This window comes from Salmo salar, unplaced genomic scaffold (genome assembly GCF_905237065.1).
Source record: "Salmo salar unplaced genomic scaffold, Ssal_v3.1, whole genome shotgun sequence".
NCBI lineage: Eukaryota > Metazoa > Chordata > Actinopteri > Salmoniformes > Salmonidae > Salmo > Salmo salar.
Window position 1 is genome coordinate 82,851 of NW_025548024.1, and position 22,122 is coordinate 104,972.

The 22,122-nt window shown below is 43.5% G+C and overlaps 1 protein-coding gene across 1 annotated transcript; it reads right to left on the bottom strand.

Annotated features, from left to right (window-relative positions):
• Nucleotides 1-479: 479 nt before the first annotated feature.
• Nucleotides 480-12,906, bottom strand: LOC123732592 (tripartite motif-containing protein 16-like). The gene is made up of 6 exons (XM_045711856.1): nucleotides 12,057-12,906; nucleotides 5,330-5,425; nucleotides 1,870-2,103; nucleotides 1,484-1,643; nucleotides 1,299-1,358; nucleotides 480-1,061 (listed from the first exon to the last, which is right to left on the bottom strand). Exons 1-6 carry the CDS (start codon nucleotides 12,636-12,638, stop codon nucleotides 541-543), a joined length of 1,653 nt encoding a protein of 550 aa, XP_045567812.1. The 5' UTR covers nucleotides 12,639-12,906; the 3' UTR covers nucleotides 480-540.
• Nucleotides 12,907-22,122: the final 9,216 nt, after the last annotated feature.

Consider the following 22,122-nt stretch of genomic DNA (forward strand, 5'->3'; position numbering starts at 1 on the left):
CTCAGCTATAGACTACACCAGCATGACTAGTATCTATGTGGACCCTACTACAGTTTAACCAGCTCAGCTATAGACTTCACCAGCATGACTAGTATCTATGTGGACCCTACTACAGTTTAACCAGCTCAGCTATAGACTACACCAGCATGACTAGTATCTATGTGGACCCTACTACAGTTTAACCAGCTCAGCTATAGACTACACCAGCATGACTAGTATCTATGTGGACCCTACTACAGTTTAACCAGCTCAGCTATAGACTACACCAGCATGACTAGTATCTATGTGGACCCTACTACAGTGTAACCAGCTCAGCTATAGACTACACCAGCATGACTAGTATCTATGTGGACCCTACTACAGTTTAACCAGCTCAGCTATAGACTACACCAGCATGACTAGTATCTATGTGGACCCTACTACAGTTTAACCAGCTCAGCTATAGACTACACCAGCATGACTAGTATCTATGTGGACCCTACTACAGTTTAACCAGCTCAGCTATAGACTACACCAGCATGACTAGTATCTATGTGGACCCTAATACAGTTTAACCAGCTCAGCAGTTCCATTGAGCCAAAACCCAGGATAGAGGGGCTGAGTGAATGTGGTCTGGACTCTGTGGAGGAGGGTCATTGTGTCAGAGACACTGTAGAAGGACAGAGTACCTGCCTTGTGATCCAGGTACACTCCTACTCTGAAGGACAGAGGACCTGATACTTCGGTCAAAACATTATTGTGTCTGAAACAATAACCACCCATAGAGTACTCTAAACTCCAGGACTTGTTATTGTGTCCAAATCCACTATATCTCCCTTTCTCTGTTCTGCTGATGTCTTTATAGGAGACTGCTGTATTAACAAATCCACCACTCCACTCCACCTCCCAGTAACAGCGCCCAGACAGACCCTCTCTACACAGAACCTGGTAGGTGTTGGTGAATCTGTCTGGATGGTCAGGATATGGTTGGACTTGGCCTGTACAGGTCACATTTCTGTTCTCTTCAGACAGAGAGAGGTGTGTGTGCGCTGTGTTTGGGTCCAGTGTGAGCTGACAGAAATCTGGGAGAAGAGCAGAGCAGAGACCAATGAGGGGAGTCAGAACAATAAGTTAAGTCAGATACTGTATCTACCCTGTCTTTGATTAGAGCACAGCAGAGATCAAATCAGAGAAATATGAGGAGTCAGATAGATACCCCGTCTTTGATTAGATCTACTATTGCTATATATCCTCTAGAGGGATTGTTAGGAGTATCAGTAAAAAGAGACTGTTAGTTACTTCACAATAAAGAGACTCACATTGTAACAACTGTTCTCTGGTCTTGGGCTCTGGAGGCATTAAAACATCCACTATATTCACTACAGACACACAAACACATTGACAGAGAGAGGGAATGTTATCATCATACCATATTCCACATGTATATGACTAGTAGGGAACTTTCAATGGTCTAAAGTTGATGTTCTTATTGTTTTCAACACACCTGTAGTGGAGATCTTGGTCCATTCTCCTTTAAGGAAGTCTTCTAGTTTCTCTCTCAGTTCAGACACAGTCTTACTCACATCTCCAAAGTACTGAAGAGGACGGACAACGATGCTGGGTAAGTCTGAAGATACACTGATATTTGAGAGAGACTGATAACTCTGGAGAGAGAGTGAGAGACAGGGGGAGAGAGACAGAGAGAGGGGGAGAGAGACAGAGAGAGAGAGGGACGGGCCGAGAGACGGACAGTCAGAGAGAGACGGACAGCCAGAGAGAGGGACAGAGAAAGAGAGAGACAGAGAGACAGGCAGGACAACATAATGACTGAGATGAATAGTTTCACACTAAGTTAATTTCATATCACATGTAACAAGGCAGTTTAGTTACCTGGAGGAAATGGATGTGATCCTCTGTGTGTGAGAGCTGCTCCAGCTCTGTGCTTCTCTTCCTCAGCTCAGCTATCTCCAGCTTCAGTTGCTCCAGGAGTCCTTCAGCTTGACTCACTTGAGCCTTCTCTTGGGCTCTGATCAGCTCCTTCACCTCAGAGCTCCTTCTCTCAATGGAGCGGATCAGCTCAGTAAAGATCTGATCACTGTCCTCCACTGCTGCCTGTGCAGAGCGCTGTTGAGAGAGTGAGAGAGAGTGAGAGAGAGAGAGTTAGAGAGAGTTAGAGAGAGAGTTAGAGAGAGAGAGAGAGAGCGAGAGAGAGAGAGAGAGAGAGGGGGACAGAGAGAGACACACAGAGAGAGAGGGACAGAGAAAGAGAGAGAGAGAGAGAGACAGAGAGAGAAACTTGCCATCCTCATTAAAGTAACACCCCCCCTCCTAAAAACACATTACGTGCCACCACAACCTCCACACAATCACATTGTACAGTACCCAACACCACAGTACAACACACCATCCAGCACCACATTCCAACCGTACATCCAACCCCTCCTCTCCAGCCGTACATCCAAGCCCTCCTCTCCAGCCGTACATCCAAGCCCTCCTCTCCAGCCATACATCCAACCCCTCCTCTCCAGCCGTACAGACATACCTCCTGAAACATCTCCACACTACAGTACCCGTCAACAGTAATTTGATTACCCTTTCAACAAAGAAAAAATATAATGGTACAGTAGCCTTTGTGCTGATTTGAGTCAGAACACTGCCACCCTGCTCTCCAGGCCTTGTCTCCCTCCCTCTACTGACATGCAGGTACAGCACCACCACCCTCAGAAGTCAAATCTAGTATGGCCAAATACTTCTCTGCAGCTGCCACCATTTACATTTTAGTCATTCAGCAGATGCTCTTATCCAGAGCGACTTACAGTAGTGAATACATACATTTCATTTCATGCATTTTTTTATTTATTTTTGTACTGGCCCCCCGTGGGAATCAAACTGTCGTGGACGAATCAGAATTAGTTGGGTAACATAGATAATTAAGATGTTTTATTAGTATAATATGCTTATTTGAGGTACTTGTCATTAGAAAGTGTCCATTGGACTCTGGTGTCTTTTCAGTTGCACGTCTACCTTAGCTGGGGCTCAGACACTTGGGGCCCAGAGAGGGGAGAGGTCAGACTTGTCGTCATGGGAATGTGTCTTTACCTATTCTTAAACCATGTGAAGGGATGGCGTGATTAATGGGGAACCAAAGACATGTCTCCACTATGTCTGTGCGCAGGTCACTCCCCTCTCAGTGAGTGTGTCCAGGAGGGGGGTCAGGAGGTGTTTTACTGAGGACGAGCCACCATGAGATAGCACTGACAGAGGATATTTATGATGTATTTTGTTAAGAACGTCTAAAAGCATTCCAGAGGAAATGGGCTAATAGTTTTGTTCTATACCGTACCAGGGAGGGACGGTTCTAAGGAGACCAGATACTGGGCTATTCAATGAACCAGGTTGACATAGCAGTTACTGTCTTATGTGTTTTATGGATATCTGTCATACAAAACTTAACCTTTGTGAACTGTTACTAAGTATCTGTGGTTTGTCAATGTACGTTGAAGGGGCTGTATCGTTGCTATAAAAGATCCCTGTAGCCATTGAGTAATCACCTTCCTGGTTCATTCGAGAGAGTGCATTATTGAAGGTCAAGAACTTTTGCAAAAGTATCTTAAGTATTGAAGATGTAGTTTAACTCAGACTGGTGTGTTTGTAACTCCTCATTTGGTAATGCGGAAATTAGCCACTACACAAACCCACAACCCTGGCGTTGCACACACCATGCTGGCATTGCAAACACCATGCTCTACCAACTGAGCCACAGGGAATCACAAAATCTATTTTCTGTGATTTACGTTCCATTTCTGAGGTACAGTTGATAACCATTGCTTTGAACTCTAAGAAGCCAACCTTACTGAAGCATATATCACTCGTTGGCCCATCGGTCTGTGCTGGCACAGATTTACTACTCACAGGGATCCTCTCAGGATTCCTCACCCTTGACCCAACCTCCTCTACTTTCTTCACTACCTCAGCATACGACACCTTCTGCACTACTCTGACTCTAGTCACCTCAACCTGCCTCTCTCTCACCAGACACCTCTGATCCCCAGCAACATGGACACCCCTACAGTTGACACAACTTCATCCACTGAAACTACACAGTCCTCTATCCCATGACCTCCTGCACACTTCCCACATCTTGGAATCTCCCTCCTACAAACTGCTGCAACATGACCATAAACGTTGCACCTGAAACAGCTCAGTGGATTCAACACAAAGACTCTAACAGGATAACTGATATATCCCAACATGACTTGGTCGGGTAAAGATTCAAACGCTGACAGTGACTCCTCTGTTTCACCACGCTCACCACCTGGTCTGCTTCACACCAAACGGTGGGCATCACAAACACCACGAATCTTCAATTTCAATTGCTCCACCTCCACACTAACGCTACCCCAGAAATCACTCCTTTCAATGGTGTCCTGTTCCAACTAACCCATCACTCATTAAAAACCCACTACCCCATTCCACTACTTTGACCCTATCTGCTCCTGCACCATGCCAACTAACCCTACACTCATTAAAAACCCACTACCCCATTCCACTACTTTGACCCTATCTGCTCCTGCACCATGCCAACTAACCCTACACTCATTAAAAACCCACTACCCCATTCCACTACTTTGACCCTATCTGCTCCTGCACCATGCCAACGACCTGGGAGGACGGGACACCACCACTCAACACACCCTGTAACTCTTCTGAAGTCAAATCTCATATGACCAAATACTTCTCTGGTTCTGAGCTCTTCTCCACACCTTCTACCTCACTTAACTCTCTCTCATTCATTTCCATTTAACCTCCAGATCTCAGTCTGGAGCACAGCTCAGTCTCTTTGCACTTGAATTATAACATTTGAAATGTCTCTATTCCTTTGAAATTTTTGTTAGTGTAATGTTGACTGTTAATTTCTGATTGTTTATTTCACTTTTGCCTATTATCTATTTCACTTGCTTTGGCAATGTAAACATATGTTTCCCATGCCAATAAAGCCCTTTGAATTGAATTAAGAGACAGAGCTCCATGTTAATGTATAGGGTACATGAGTCAGTCATGGTTACTAAATGTTATGTGATGAGGTAGCCCCGCTTGGAACTTCAAAATCAGTGTCGGCCTAATAGGGAATGTCCTCTTGGTGTAATGGTCAAGATGTTGGCTTCTCCTGCAGTAGACCTGGGTTCATATCCTGTCAGTTACATTAAGCAGTATATTCTCTGATAGGGGTCCTGTTCCCAACAGTGAGGTCAATGGGATTGGATATGGGCCTCTCTTCCTCTCTCTCTCTCTCTCTCTGACTGGAGGAGAGAAGTGAAATGGTGTCTCTCCTCTGGTCAACAATACTCACCTTGAGAGACTCCACAGCCTGTTGGAGCTCCTTCAGCTCCTTCTCTCTCTCCTGGAATCTCTGCTGGACCTTCTGCTGACTCATCCCCAGCTGCCTCTGTGGAGAATCACTCTTCAATGAGCTATCAAGCTTTAATTGTCCAGTAGGTCAATAGTATAGTAATGTGACATAGGGCCCATAGAGAGGAAGGGATTAAAATGTTGAGGAAGTGTCTGTGTGAAGTTATATTATTCAAATCAAATTTACTTGTCACATACACATGGTTAGCAGATGGTAATGTGAGTGTAGTTAAATGCTTGTGCTTTCTAGTTCCGACCATACATCTAACCTAACAATTTCACAACAACTACCTTATACACACAAGTCTAAAGGAATGAATACGTACATATAAATATATGAATGAGTGATGCTTGAACAGCATAGAGAGTATTTTACCTTTGTTTAATTAGGCAAGTCAGTTAAGAACAAATTGTTATTTTCAATGATGGCCTAGGAACAGTGGGTTAACTGCCTGTTCAGGGGCAGAACAACAGATTTGTACCTTGTCAGCTCAGGGATTTGAACTTGCAACCTTTGAATTACTAGTCAAACACTCTAACCACTAGGCTACTCTGCCACCGCACCCTTTCCACTACTGTCCAGTAGATGGTATAGAGTACAGTATATACTTATAAGATGAGTAATGTAGGGTATGAAAACATAATATAAAGTGGCATTATTAAAGTGGCTAGTGATATATTACAACAAGATGGGAAGATGCAGTAGATGGTATAGAGTACAGTATATACATATGAGATGAGTAATGTAGGGTATGAAAACATTATATAAAGTGGCATTGTTTAAAGTGGCTAGTGATACATTTAATTACATCAAGATGGTGTCATGGGAATTTTCAATCCCAATAATGTATTTAATCTTTAACCAACTCAACGAAGTTTGTAAGACCCTTGATTCACTAATAAAGGGCAAAGTCTCAGTGTCACGTCCTGACCAGCAGAGGGCGTAATTGTGTTAGTCTTGGTCAGGATGTGGCAGGTGTTTGTGTTTGTTAAATGTTGTGTTGGTGATTGGGACTTCCAATTGAAGGCAGGTGTGTTGAGTTGCCTTTGATTGGAAGTCCTATATAGGTGTGTGTGTTTTTCTTTGGGGTTGTGGGTGGTTGTTCTTGCACTGCGTTTTTGTATGCCTGTAAGACTGTTCCTGTCGTGTGTATTGTTTTTTTTCCAGTGGATGCTTTACTCCTTTTTTTTAAATTAAAATATGAGTATCCATATTCCCGCTGCAGTTTGGTCTATTCAACACGGCTCTTTCTGTGACACTCAGATTTTATAAAAAAAGGATCAACGGTCTTTATTCATGAGAGCTCTGAAATCAAAAATTAGGACTCAGTCCTTTTACATTTCCACTAACCACAAAGAACCATTGGTTTGAAACCCCCTAATGATTTCCTATTACCTACTCTACAACTTCACTCTGTTTACATCCCTACTAAAGAATATAACATCCCTCTTGGTTTGAAACCCTCTAATGATTTCCTATTACCTACTCTACAACTTTACTCTGTTTACATCCCTACTAAAGAATATAACATCCAAGTATTACAATACCTACAAATCTCCCCACATCCTGGTTTTATCTTCCCATGATTCTCAAACATTTCACCCTATCCTGTAATGACAATGTAACAATTTATTCATTATTCTAACACATACAAATTATTCTAACAGATGGCAAGACGCAGTAGATGGTATAGCGTACAGTATATACATATGAGATGAGTAATGTAGGCATTATATAAAGTGGCTAGTGATAAATTGATTACATACATTTTTCCATTATCAAAGTGGCTAGAGTTGAGTCAGTATGTTGGCAGCAGCCACTCAATGTTAGTGATGGCTGTTTAACAATCTGATGGCCTTGAGATAGAAGCTGTTTTTCAGTCTCTCGGTCCCAGCTTTGATGCACCTGTACTGACCTCGCCTTCTGGATGATAGCGGGGTGAACATGCAGTGGCTCGGTGGCTCGGGTGGTTGTTGTCCTTGATGATCTTTTTGGCCTTCCTGTGACATCCTGTGACATCGGGTGGTGTAGGTGTCCTGGAGGGCAGGTAGTTTGCACCCGGTGATGCGTTGTGCAGACCTCACTACCTCACTAACCTCACTACCCTCTGGAGAGCCTTACAGTTATGGGCGGAGCAGTTGCCATACCAGGCGGTGATACAGCCCGACAGGATGCTCTCGATTGTGCATCTGTAGAAGTTTGTGAGTGTTTTTGGTGACAAGCCAAATTTCTTCAACCTCCAGAGGTTGAAGAGGCGCTGCTGCGCCTTCTTCACCACACTGTCTGTGTGGGTGGACCATTTCAGTTTGTCCGTGATGTGTACACCGAGGAACTTTCCACCCTCTCCACTACTGTCCCGTCAATGTAGATAGGGGGCTGCTCCCTCTGCTGTTTCCTGAAGTCCACGATCATCTCCTTTGTTTTGTTGACATTGTTGACATTGAGTGTGAGGTTATTTTCCTGACACCACACTCCGAAGGCCCTCACCTCCCCCTGTAGGCCGTCTCGTCGTTGTTGGTAATCAAGCCTACCACTGTAGTGTCGTCTGCAAACTTGATGATTGAGTTGGAGGTGTGCATGGCCACGCAGTCGTGGGTGAACAGGGAGTACAGGAGAGGGCTGAGAACGCACCCTTGTGGGGCCCCAGTGTTGAGGATCAGCGGGGTGGAGATGTTGTTACCTACCCTCACCACGTGGGGGCGGCCCGTCAGGAAGTCCAGGACCCAGTTGCACAGGGCCTGGTCGAGACCCAGGGTCTCGAGCTTAAAGACGAGTTTGGAGGGTACCATGATGTTAAATGCTGAGCTGTAATCGATGAACAGCATTCTTACATAGGTATTCCTCTTGTCCAGATGGGTTAGGGCAGTGTGCAGTGTGATGGCGATTGCGTCGTCTGTGGACCTATTGGGGCGGTAAGCAAATTGGAGTGGGTCTAAGGTGTCAGGTAGGGTGTAGGTGATATGATCCTTGACTAGTCTCTCAAAGCACTTCATGATGACGGAAGTGAGTGCTACAGGGCGGTAGTCATTTAGCTCAGTTACCTTAGCTTTCTTGAAAACAGGAACAATGGTGGCCCTCTTGAAGCATGTGGGAACAGCAGACTGGGATAAGGATTGATTGAATATGTCTGTAAACACACCAGCCAGCTGGTCTGCACATGCTCCGAGGACGCGGATGGGGATGCCGTCTGGGCCTGCAGCCTTGCAAGGGTTAACATGTTTAAATGTTTCACTCATGTTGGCTACAGTGAAGGAGAGCCTGCAGGTTTTTGGTAGCGGGCCATGTCAGTGGCACTGTATTGTCCTCAAAGCGAGCAAAAAAGTTGTTTAGTCTGTCTGGGAGCAAGGTATCATGGTCCGTGACGGGGCTGGTTTTTCTTTTGTAGTCCGTGATTGACTGTAGACCCTGCCACATACCTCTCGTGTCTGAGCCGTTGAATTGCGACTCCACTTTGTCTCTATACTTACGCTTAGCTTGTTTGATTGCCTTGCGGAGGGAATAGCTACTCTCTTTGTATTCGGTCATGTTTCCGGTCACCTTGCCCTGATTAAAAGCAGTAGTTCGCGCTTTCAGTTTTGCGCGAACGCTGCCATCAATCCACGGTTTCTGGTTGGGGAATGTTTTAACAGACGCTGTGGGTACAACATCACCGATGCACTTGCTAATAAACTCACTCACCGAATAGTCAATGTTGTTGTTCGCCGCAATGCGGAACATATCCCAGTCCACGTGATCGAAGCAATCTTGAAATGTGGAATCCGATTGGTCGGACCAGCATTGAACAGACCTGAACGCGGGTGCTTCCTGTTTTAGTTTCTGTCTATAGGCTGGGAGCAACAAAATGGAGTCGTGGTTAGCTTTTCCAAAGGGAGTGCGGGGGAGGGCCTTATATGCGTTGTGGAAGTTAGAATAACAGTGATCTAGCCATCGATGTTATCACAATCGATATGGTGATAGAATTTGGGGAGCCTTGTTTTCAGCAGCCTCAGGATATGTGGTTTCCAGTTTACATAGAGTCGAAGGAAGTTCTTTCAGGGCCGTTGATGTGTCTACTTGTGCGAGAATATACACGACTGTGATTATGATCGAAGAGAATTCTCTTGGTAGATAATGCGGTCGGCATTTGATTGTGAGGAATTCTAAGTCAGGTGAACAAAAGGACTTGAGTTCCTGTATGTTGTTATGATCACATCACGTCTCGTGAATCATAAGGCATACACCCCCGCCCTACCAGAGAGATGCTTGTTTCTGTCAGTGCGATGCGTGAAGAAACGAGGTGGCTGTACCGACTCAGATAGCGTGTCTCGAGTGAGCAATGTTTCCGTGAAACAAAGAACGTTACAGTCTCTGATGTCTCTCTGGAATGCTACCCTTGCTCGGATTTCGTCTACCTTGTTGTCACGAGACTGGACATTGGCGAGTAGTATGCTCGGGAGCGGTGCGCGATGTGCCCGTCTACAGAGCCTGACCAGAAGACCGCTCCGTCTGCCCCTTCTACGGCGCCGTTATTTTGGGTTGCCGGCTGGGATCCGATCCATTGACCTGGGTGGTAGGCCAAACAGAGGATCCGCTTCGGGAAAGTCGTATTCCTGGTCGTAATGTTGGTGAGTTGACGTTGCTCTTATATCCAATTGTACCTCCCGACTGTATGTAATAAAACCTAAGATTTTCTGGGGTAACATTTTAAGAAATAACACATAAAAAAACAAAATACTGCATAGTTTCCTAGGAACGTGAAGTGAGGCGGCCATCTCTGTCGGCGCCGGAAGTGTCTATTATGTTGTAATATGAATAATTATAGTTTTAACAGTACACAAATCAGGGAGCTGGTTGGGTGTTTGATAACGAATGATAATGGTGTTTGACTTTCTAAAATGGTGATACATTTGGAGAATCTGGGTTAACATATCTCCCGAGTGGCGCAGCGGTCTAAGGCACTGCATCTCAGTGCTACAGGTGTCACTACAGACCCTGGTTTGATTCCAGGTTGTATAACAACCAGTCATGATTGGGAGTTCCATAGGGGGCGCACAATTGGTCCAGCATCGTCCTGGTTAGGGTTTGGCCGGGGTAGGCCGTCATTGTAAATAAGAATTTGTTCTTAACCTGTTGGGGCTAGGGGGCAGTATTTGCACGGCCGGATAAAAAACGTACACAATTTAAACTGGTTACTACTCTTGCCCAGAAACGAGAATATGCATATAATTTGTAGATTTGGATAGAAAACACTCTAAAGTTTCTAAAATGGTTTGAATGGTGTCTGTGAGTATAACAGAACTCATATGGCAGGCCAAAACCTGAGAAGATTCCATACAGGAAGTGCTCTGTCTGACAATTTGTTATCCTTCTGTTGCATCCCTATCGAAAATACAGCATCTCTGCTGTAACGTGACATTTTCTAAGGCTTCCATTGGCTCTCATAAGGCGCCAGAGAGAGAGCCATTGTCTCCTGTCTCTGGGCGAAGAACAGCAGGAGATTTTGTGAGTGGTCAGGCTGGGGACAGTGACACTCCATTTTTTCTTTCAGCCTTTGAATGAATACAACGTCGCCCGGTTGGAATATTATCGCTATTTTACGAGAAAAATAGCATAAAAATTGATTTTAAACAGCGTTTGACATGCTTCTAAATACGGTAATGGAATATTTTGAAATGTTTTGTCACGAAATGCGCTCGCGCGTCACCCTTCGGATAGTGACCTGAACGCACGAACAAAACGGAGCTATTTCAATATAACTATGGATTATTTGGAACCAACACAACATTTGTTGTTGAAGTAGAAGTCCTGGGAGTGCATTCTGACGAAGAACAGCAAAGGTAATCCAATTTTTCTAATAGTAATTATGAGTTTAGTGAGCACCAAACTTGGTGGGTGTCAAACTATCTAGCCTGTAATGGCCGAGCTATCTACTCAGAATATTGTAAAATGTGCTTTCGCCGAAAAGCTATTTTCAAATCTGACACCGCGATTGCATAAAGGAGTTCTGTATCTATAATTCTTAAAATAATTGTTATGTATTTTCTGAACGTTTATCGTGAGTAATTTAGTAGATTCACCGGAAGTTTGCGGTCGGTATGCTAGTTCTGAACATCACATGCTAATGTGAAAAGCTGGTTTTTGATATAAATATGAACTTGATTGAACAAAACATGCATGTATTGTATAACATAATGTCCTAGGAGTGTCATCTGATGAAGATCATCAAAAGTTAGTGATGCATTTAGCTGTGGTTTTGGTTTTTGTAACATATATGCTTGCTTTGAAAATGGCAGTGTGATTATTTTTGGCAGGGTACTCTAATGACAAAATCTAATGTTTTGCTTTCGCTGTAAAGCCTTTTTGAAATCGGACAATGTGGTTAGATTAACGAGAGTCTTGTCTTTAAAATGGTGTAAAATAGTAATATGTTTGAGAAATTGAATTTATAGCATTTTTGAGGTATTTGTATTTCGCGCCACGCGATTCCACTGGCAGTTGACTAGGCCATAGAAGTTAACTGACTTGCCTGGTTACATAAACAATATATATTCTCTTGGTCTGTGTTCGTATTTGTTCTGCCTTGGATCGATTTCATTTGAATTATCTCATATTCAAACAGCCTTAGTTCCTACTGTATCTTTAAGTCTTTGTTTATCAGACAGTCACCAACAAGTTGTTCTGGTCTTACCTGTTTCTCAGTCCTCTCTGCTGCAGCTGACACTGTATCATGGCCTTTATGTTCATCCATTGTACACAGATAACAGATACACTGCTGATCGGTACGACAGTAAACCTCCAGCAGTTTGTCATGATGAGAGCAGATCTTCTCCTGTAGTTGTGCGGTGGCTTTGACCAGCTTGTGCTTCTTCAAAGCAGGAGATTCATAGTGAGATTGGAGGTGAGTCTCACAGTAAGAGGCCAGACACACCAGACAGGACATGAGGGCTTTCTGCTTTCTGGTCCCAGTGCAGACATCACATGCCACATCTCCAGGTCCAGCATAGCACAGAGCAGGAGGGGGAGCAGCTTGGAGTCCTGTCTTCTTCAGTTTCTCCAACACTTCAGCCAGCACGGTGTTTCTCTTCAGAACAGGCCTTGGGGTAAAGGTCTGTCTGCACTGGGGACAGCTGTAGACACCTTTCAGAACATCCTGATCCCAGCTTTCTTTAATACAGCCCATACAGTAACTGTGTCCACAGGCAGCAGTCACCGGATCCTTCAGTAGATCCAGACAGATAGAGCAACAGAACAGTTCCTGATTCTCTGCCATTTTGGTGCTCTCTCCTGAAGGTTGAGCAATGGCAGTGTGAAGGTTGAGCAATGGCAGTGTGAAAGTTGACTTTCTGTTTCATGGAACTCTACACCAGAGGACAGGGAGTGGCTTCCTACTGGACTGTTCTCTGTATGTAGAGGGGGTGTGGTTTCTTTGATAAGGAAGTATGACAGTGTGTTGGGTAGTAGGCAGAGATGGTTAGTATTTATATTACATGTATTTGAAATACGTATTTTAATTACTTCTGAGTATTTTGTCATTTGAATTAGACTGGGCTGAACTGCACTCTAATGTATTTTGTTTTTAAAATCCTAAATACTTTAATTTTTTAACCTTTTTTGTGGTTTCCAATTGGTAGTTACAGTCTTGTCTCATTGCTGCAACTCCCGTACTGACTCGGGAGAGGCGAAGGTCGAGATTGTAAACATCTCTCACCACACAACCATTGATTCAAAATAAGTTTGTGAAATGTAATGAGAACATTGGTTTAGTCACCAAAACAACATAGTGATATCTTTTCAATGTAGTTGTTTTAACAACCAGTTAATCCAATAGGAAACAATGCAATATTCAGCACATTCAGAAAATATTCAGACCACTTGACTTTTTCCACATTTTGTTACATTACAGCAGTATTCTAAAATGGATTCAATATTTTTTACCCTCATCAATATACACAGAATACCCCATAATGACAAAGCAAAAACAGGTTTTTAGACATTCTTGCAAATGTATGAAACATTTTTGCTCAGGTGCATCCTATTTCCACTTACCATCCTTTAGATGTTTCTACAGCTTGATTGGAGTCCATCTGTGGTAAATTCAATGGATTGGACATGATTTGGAAAGGCACACACCTGTCTATATAAGGTCCCACGGTTGACAGTGCATGTCAGAGTGAAAACCAAGCCATGAGGTCGAAGGAATTGTCCATAGAGTTCCGAGACAGGATTGTGTCGAAGCACAGATCTGGGGAAAAAAAATTCAGTATCAGTGAAGGTTCCCAAGAACACAGTGGCCTCCATCATTCTTAACCTGTTATGGCTAGGGGGCAGTATTTTCACGGCTGGATAAAAACGTACCCGATTTAATCTGGTTACTACTCCTGCCCAGTAACTAGAATATGCATATAATTATTGGCTTTGGATAGAAAACACCCTAAAGTTTCTAAAACTGTTTGAATGGTGTCTGTGCGTATAACAGAACTCATATGGCAGGCAAAAACCTGAGAACATTTCATGCAGGAAGTGGCCTCTCTGACAAGGTGTCGTTCTTTTTGTCTCTGTTTATTGAAGAGTGAGGATCTTAGCTGTAACGTGACACTTCCTACGGCTGCCATAGGTTCTCAGAAGGCGGCAAAAAGCGGAATCGTGGCTTTGCAGGCTCTGGCTGAAACAAAGTAGCGCGTTTGGGTAGTGGCTGGTTACAGTACTGTGAGACTAAGGCTCGTGCCCGCGTCGACCGAAAGGTTTGTTTTCATTCCTCTGTTTAGCTAAATGGATATTCCCGGTCGGAATATTATCGCTTTTTTACGAGAAAAATTGCATAAAAATGGATTTTAAACAGCGGTTGACATGCTTCGAAGTACGGTAATGGAATATTTAGATTTTTTTTGTCACGAATTGCGCCATGCGCACGACCCTTCTTTACCATTCGGATAGTGTCTGGGATGCACGAACAAACGCCGCTATTCGGATATAACGATGGATTATTTTGGACCAAACCAACATTTGTTATTGAAGTAGCAGTCCTGTGAGTGCATTCTGACGAAGACAACAAAAGGTAATCAAACTTTTATAATAGTAAATCTGATATTGGTGAGTGCTAAACTTGCCGGGTGTCTAAATAGCTAGCCCGTGATGCCTGGGCTATGTACTTAGAATATTGCAAAATGTGCTTTCACCAAAAGCTATTTTAAAATCGGACATATCGAGTGCATAGAGGAGGTCTGTATCTATAATTCTTAAAATAATTGTTATGCTTTTTGTGAACGTTTATCGTGAGTAATTTAGTAAATTGTTAGCAAATTCCCCGGAAGTTTGCGGGGGTATGCTAGTTCTGAACGTCACATGCTAATGTAAAAAGCTGGTTTTTGATATAAATATGAACTTGATTGAACAAAACATGCATGTATTGTATAACATAATGTCCTAGGTGTGTCATCTGATGAAGATCATCAAAGGTTAGTGCTGCATTTAGCTGTCTTCTGGGTTTTTGTGACATTATATGCTAGCTTGAAAAATGGGTGTCTGATTATTTCTGGCTTGGTACTCTGCTGACATAATCTAATGTTTTGCTTTCGCTGTAAAGCCTTTTTGAAATCGGACAGTGTGGTTAGATAAAGGAGAGTCCTATCTTTAAAATGCTGTGAAATAGTCATATGTTTGAAAAGTTTTTGTATTTTTGAGGAATTTGTAATTCGCGCCACGCCTATCATTGGATATTGGAGCAGGTGTTGCGCTAGCGGAACGTCTAGATGTAAGAGGTTAAATGGAAAAAGTTTGGAACCACCAAGACTCTTCCTAGAGCTGACCGCCAGCTAAACTGAGCAATCGAGGTAGAAGGGCCTTGGTCAGGGAAGTGACCAACAACTCGATGGTCACTCTGACAGAGCTCCAGAGTTCCTCTGTGGAGATGGGAGAACCTTCCGGAAGGACAACCATCTCTGCAGCACTCCACCAATCAGGCCTTTATGGTAGAGTGGCCAGATGGAAGCCACTCCTCAGTAAAGGCAGATGACAGCCCTCTTGGAGTTTTCCAAAAGATACCTAAAACACTCTCAGACCATGAGAAGCAAGATTAGTTGTTCTAATGAAACCACCCGATCGAAAATATCTGGAGAGACCTGAACATAGCTGTGCAGCAACGCTCCCCATCTAACCTGACAGAGTTTGACAGGATCTGCAGAGAATGGGAGAAACTCCCCAAATACAGGTGTGCCAAGCTTGTAGCATCATACCCAAGAAGACTCAATGCTGTAATCGCTGCCAAATGTGCTTCAACAAAGTACTGAGTAAAGGATCTGAATACTTATGTAAGTGTGATATTTCAGTTTTTGCTTTGTCATTAAGGGTATTCTGTGTAGATTGATGAGGGAAAATAACAATTTAATACATTTTAGAATAAGGCTGTAATGTAGCAAAATGTGGAAAAAGTCAAGGGGTCTGAATACTTTCTGAATGCACTGTATATACATTTTACAGACCCAGTATATTTTACATTAACAGACCCAGAATATTTTACATTAGTTATCTTGTTGTTTTCAGACATCTTGTTAATGAGGGCTTATTTAATTTACTCTGAAATGAATCCATTTGACCTCAATCAATACAATGACCTCTCAGGGAGATGTTAAGTGGAGTGATGAAGAGTCTGTTCTAGAAGTCAGAGACCCCCTCTTCTCCCTCTCTAACCACACACTGGTTTGTTGTCATCTCAGCCCACAGAGGCACATGGCAAAGCTGGACACAAAACAATGAATGTGAAAGGTGCTGTGCTCTATGTCTGGCCACCATCTTCTTCCTCAGTGTCTGTGTGGTTACATGATGGTTCCACATTAAACACTGTAGCCTGAGGAATGTTTATCTTTCACCCACTGACATCATTTACATTTTACATTTTTAGTCATTTAGCAGACGCTCTTATCCAGAGCGAATTACAGTAGTGAATGCATACATTTTATACATTTTTTTTTTTCTGTGCTGGCCCCCCGTGGGAAACGAACCCACAACCCTGGTGTTGCAAACACCATGCTCTACCAACTGAGCTACAGGGAAGGCCCTCATATCTCCTGTTATTCAAGACACACACGTCCTGTTATTCAATAAACACACATCCTGTTATTCAATACACACACATCCTGTTATTCAATACACACACATCCTGTTATTCAATACACACACATCCTGTTATTCAATACTGTTACGCACGTCTCTAGAAAGAGGGAACGAAACACCCTGCTACAACTCAACTCTCCGTGGTGTGAAAGAGGTATGGGACTGTAGGTGTGAGTAAGGATGACAAAAAGGCAGAGAATACCATTTACAGGGAATTTATTCCTTCACACGGTAAGTTTGGGGAAAAGGGGCTGGACGGAACCAAAGCAAAGAAAGTTAATATCAAAGCCCCCTCTCCTACCTTACCTGCCTACCCACTACTTACCTAACTAGCACCACCTGGTGCACTAACCAAAATACAGGGGATGGTCCGCCCAGGTCTTACCTAGTGTGCATAGACAGCAAACTACTACGGGTTATGTATGCCCGCAGGCCTCTTGCCTAAACACTCCCTAGGTGCAAATGAAACAGAAACACAAATGTAAGTAACAATTCCAATAATCCAAACACTGTGTCCTACTGACACACAACAGACTTATCCAATCAGCTACCTCAGCAACAACTAACAGAGTACATACCAAAACTCTTTCTGAGTAACAACCAACATATATATCCCTCTGCCATCAACCTCCTCTCTCAGCAAATATCTCTCAGCAAATATCTCTCAGCAAATATCTCTCAGCAAATATCTCCCCTTCTGAGCAACAGAACACTGGCTTATATAGCTTTAGGTGGGGTTGGTAATTGGAGACAGCTGCGTCCTGACGAGGGGGCGGGGTCAGCTCTCCAATAAGCAATGGGGCCGACCAATCAGCTGCTTGGAGAACTTCAGGAAGCCATTACCTGAAACACACTCACATATACACAAACTACAACACAGAAACTGGGGAACGTAACAAATACACACACATCCTGTTATTGAACACACACTTCCTGTTATTGAATACACACACACATCCTGTTATTCAATACACACACACATCCTGTTATTGAATACACACACACACATCCTGTTATTCAATACAAACACATCCTCCTCTCTAGGTTTCTTCCTACGTTTTGGCCTTTCTAGGGAGTTTTTCCCACCGTGCTTCTACACCTGCATTGCTTGCTGTTTGGGGTTTTAGACTGGGTTTGTGTACAGCACTTTGATATATCAGCTGATGTAAGAAACATGGGCGGAGATGGCAGAAATGGAGGTGTGCCTACAGATACACTGTATTCTGACCTTGACTTATTTTCCCTCATAATTGCCATTTTAAACAAGGTGAATGAGAGAAAAAGAAGAAACGTGCACACTGCTCTGGCTAGCATCACTGCTCTGGCTAGCATCACTGCTCTGGCTAGCATCACTTCTCTGGCTAGTATCACCGATCTGGCTAGCGTCACTGCTCTGGCTAGCGTCACTGCTCTGGCTAGCGTCACTGCTCTGGATAGTATCACTGCTCTGGATAGTATCACTGCTCTGGCTAGCGTCACTGCTCTGGCTAGCGTCACCGCTCTGGCTAGCGTCACTGCTCTGGCTAGCATCACTGCTCTGGCTAGCATCACTGCTCTGGCTAGTATCACCGATCTGGCTAGCGTCACCGCTCTGGCTAGCGTCACTGCTCTGGCTAGCGTCACTGCTCTGGCTAGTATCACCGATCTGGCTAGCGTCACCGCTCTGGCTAGCATCACTGCTCTGGCTAGCATCACTGCTCTGGCTAGTATCACCGATCTGGCTAGCGTCACTGCTCTGGCTAGCGTCACTGCTCTGGCTAGCGTCACTGCTCTGGCTAGTATCACCGATCTGGCTAGCGTCACTGCTCTGGCTAGCGTCACTGCTCTGGCTAGCATCACTGCTCTGGCTAGTATCACCGATCTGGCTAGCGTCACTGCTCTGGCTAGTATCACTGCTCTTTACTTATTGGCCTCAAAGTTAGCTTCATAAAGAGCAATGATACTAGCAAGAGCAGTTATTCAACTGTTACCAGGCACCTGCAAAAAAGATAGCTCAGATGTCCGAGTGCCTTTTGATTTTGAACAACAAGGTGAATATGACTTGCCTAGTTAAATAAAGGTTAAATAAAATAAATAAATAAAATAAAATGACACCCTAAACAAGGTGAAGACCATTATGTTACCTCGTGGGCAGCCGGGTGCCTTGTGACTGGGTCGACTCTTGTCCTGGGCACAAAGCCATTTCTTAAACTTCCCCTCTGCTCTCTGTCTGCGCTCCCTCTACTGGCTGCCTCCTCCTGTTACAACACAATTGTTCCAATCTCAGCACCTGAACATCTCATACTCGTTTCCATGGAAACCAAAGATATGTTGTCAAAAGCATTCAAAGTCAAGTTGATATTTTCAGGAATTTGCCTTATTTATTTTGGCTCCTCTCCTTATTTATTTTGGTTCGTCGCTCCAGTGCCTTTCCATTCACCTTCACACCCCTGGGCCAGACTACACTCAATCATAGGACCTACTGAAGAGATGAGTCTTCAATAAAGACTTAAAGATAGGGAGACGTTTATTATGTCTCCCTTGTTCCTAGGTCCTGGCAGTGTTGTGTAGACTCTCCAAACTGAGCTTTGGAGAAATACGCAGATTTAAAGAGGAGTCCGTAATTTGCTTTCTAATGATCATGATCTTTCCGTCAAAGAAGTTCATGAATTTATCACTGCTGAAGTGAAAGCCATCCTCTCTTGGGGAATGCTGCTTTTTAGTTAGCTTTGGAAGGGACAAAACTCCCAGTATGGCCCACCATAGTACTCGTACCTAACTGATGAGTCTGGTCTTTTACTGGACAGGTGGATTTGTAATGCCCTGTAGCACCACAATACAGGCAACTGTTGGAGTTATGCCTGAGTAATCGTTCTTGAGGCGAGAATCTAGCTCTGCTCTGTCGCATAGGCACAGTAGAAAACAAGTCGCCTGTTCCCAATGATTCCCGAGGGGACTCGGGTGACTTCGGATCCTCTCGGAAATGCAAGCGTCGGGACTTCCGGGGATCTTCGGAGGCTAGCAAGCAGCCGGTGACAAATGAGTGGGGCCGAAAACAGACATCCAATCCCTCCTACATTCCTGTAGGCATCCATCAATTCTAAAAGTATTTTTTTTTTATTTAACCTTTATTTATCTAGGCAAGTCAGTTAAGAACAAATTCTTATTTATAATGACAGCCTAGGAACAGTGGGTTAACTGCCTTGTTCAGGGGCAGAACAATAGATTTTTACCTTGTCAGCTCAGGGATTTGATCTAGCAATCTTTCGGTTATTGGTTCTAACCACTAGGCTACCTGCCACCCCATAGTGAAGGCTATGAGGGAGTCGAGGTACCTCCTGAGCTGCGAGCTCATCTTTAATCTCCTTTGATAGTCCATGAAGAAAAGTATTGAACAGAGATTCCGGGTTCCAGGCATTCTCGGTGGTCAACTTGCGAAAGTCTACCACGTAGTCTGCCACACTACGGCGTTCTTGACATAATCGAAGTAGCTTTTGGGCCGCCTCTCTCCCTGACACTCCCTGACAATCGAACACCTTCCTCACCTCCGCCATGAAATTCTCCGAACAAAGGTAAATGGCGGATTGTTGCTCCCAAATCACCGTAGCCCAGGAAAGCGCCCTACCAGCCATTAGAGTTATAAGAGTACAGACACACAGTACATTATTATATAGATGACTGTGTGGTGGTAACCCTATAGGCATGCTGCTGCCTCCATGTCTGTGGTGGGTTGTAATACAGACACAGTACATTATTATATAGATGACCGTGTGGTGGTAACCCTATAGTTAATTGGAACATTCTAATTAGACATGCAGTTTTCTACTCAGTGAATGATCTATTGTTATGAGCTAGAATTGTTCTACTATTACAAGTTGTCTTTGTGTATCTCAGGAATACGGCCAAGAGCTGTTTGGGTGTGACTACTGTAAGTGACATATCCTGTTTTTTGGAATCTGCAAAGGGCACAGCTGGGTGGAGCAGCAGCACCTAAATATCAGCAGAAAAGAGTAACGAAACTGGTGGTTATCACTTGTCTGCAATCTATGCCTCCACACATGTCTTCACACAGCTGTTAACTGCCACATAGACAAAGAGGTTGTACTTTTCTATAAAAGCTGAGACCCCACCCTGTTTGTTGGGCTTTAGACTCTGGACTACTGAGTGATTGTCAACTGATCCAGACGTGCAAATCTGATAATAAAGTTTATTTTTGAAGAATCTAGTCTCTCTTCCTTTTGGTTAGAATTTTCAAGACAATAGTCATCCTGCTGCTTCCACGTATCTGGTGGGTTGTAGTACAGACACACAGTACATTAATATATACAGGACTGTGTGGTGGTAACCCTATAGTCATCCTGCTGTCTCTACTTCTCTGGTGGGTTGTAGTACAGACACATAGTACATTAATATATACAGGACTGTGTGCTGGTAACCCTATAGTCATCCTGCTGTCTCTACTTCTCTGGTGGGTTGTAGTACAGACACACAGTACATTAATATATACAGGACTGTGTGGTGGTAACCCTGTAGTCATCCTGCTGCCTCTACGTCTCTGGTGGGTTGTAGTACAGACACACAGTACATTAATATATACAGGACTGTGTGGTGGTAACCCTATAGTCATCCTGCTGTCTCTACCTCTCTGGTGGGTTGTAGTACAGACACACAGTACATTAATAAATCATCTTAAGGATCTCTACAGGATCAGTGTCCTTATACCGGAATGGTTGTTGCTAATATGACTGGCATGACATTATATGTAACAGCAAACTTTACAGGACACAGACATGTCTTATATGGACAGAAAGCTTAAATTCTTGTTAATCTAACTTGACTGTCCAATTTACAGTGGCTATTACAGTGGAATAATACCATGCTATTGTTCGATGAGAGTGCACATAACAAAACACTTTTATCACGGCAACTGGTTTGATACATTCACCTCTGAAGGTAAATAATGTACTTACATTCAGTAATCTTGCTCTGATTTCTCATCCCGAGGGTCCCGGAGATAAAATGTAGCATAGTTTGTTTGATAAAATACATTTTTATATTGAAATGTAGGAACTGGGTTCTACAGTTTTGGCTGGCAACTGTTTAAGAGATGGCTTGCTGATAAAAACCAAACAGCCACATTCCATTCTATGATTAATGGTGCATGTGAGAGATATGTCTCCGGTCTGACTGAGCCTGAATTCATAGATAAGATTGTGTGTGTGACGAGAGAGAGAGAGAGAGAGAGAGAGAGAGAGAGAGAGAGATAGCTAGAAAGAGTAGAATAAACATTTCATTGTTTGTTCTTATCCTTGCATCTGGGAAATAACACCAGAGGCAGATGTCCACAGGATGAACCCAAAGTGGCTTATGTTATCTAAACTTGTGGGAACTTGTTATGATCAAAAGAACGTGAGCATCCAAATCTGTGTGTACCGGATGTATAGCTAGATCCTTCGGGGATGGATGACCTTCCAAACCTGTGTGGACAAGTTAAGACTTTAAAGCAAAAACCCTGTGTTGGTCAAAAACCCTGTGTGGGTCAAAAACCCTGTGTGGGTTAAAAATCCTGTGTGGGTCAAAAACCCTGTGTGGGCTCAAAAAAAGCACTGTAGAAATATTAGAGAATGCATTAGAGAATGCGTTATAATGATATAGTATAAGATAGT

What these genes read in the sequence shown, in the direction of transcription:
- LOC123732592 (XM_045711856.1), bottom strand. Translation starts at nt 12,638, where the DNA reads ATGGCAGAGAATCAGGAACTGTTCTGTTGCTCTATCTGTCTGGATCTA. An exon ending in ATCACATCCATTTCCTCCAG is followed by an intron (nt 1,644 to 1,869) that starts GTAACTAAACTG and finishes CTCTCTCTCCAG; the next exon opens with AGTTATCAGTCTCTCTCAAA. An exon ending in CAGAGAACAGTTGTTACAAT is followed by an intron (nt 1,062 to 1,298) that starts GTGAGTCTCTTT and finishes CTCTTCTCCCAG; the next exon opens with ATTTCTGTCAGCTCACACTG.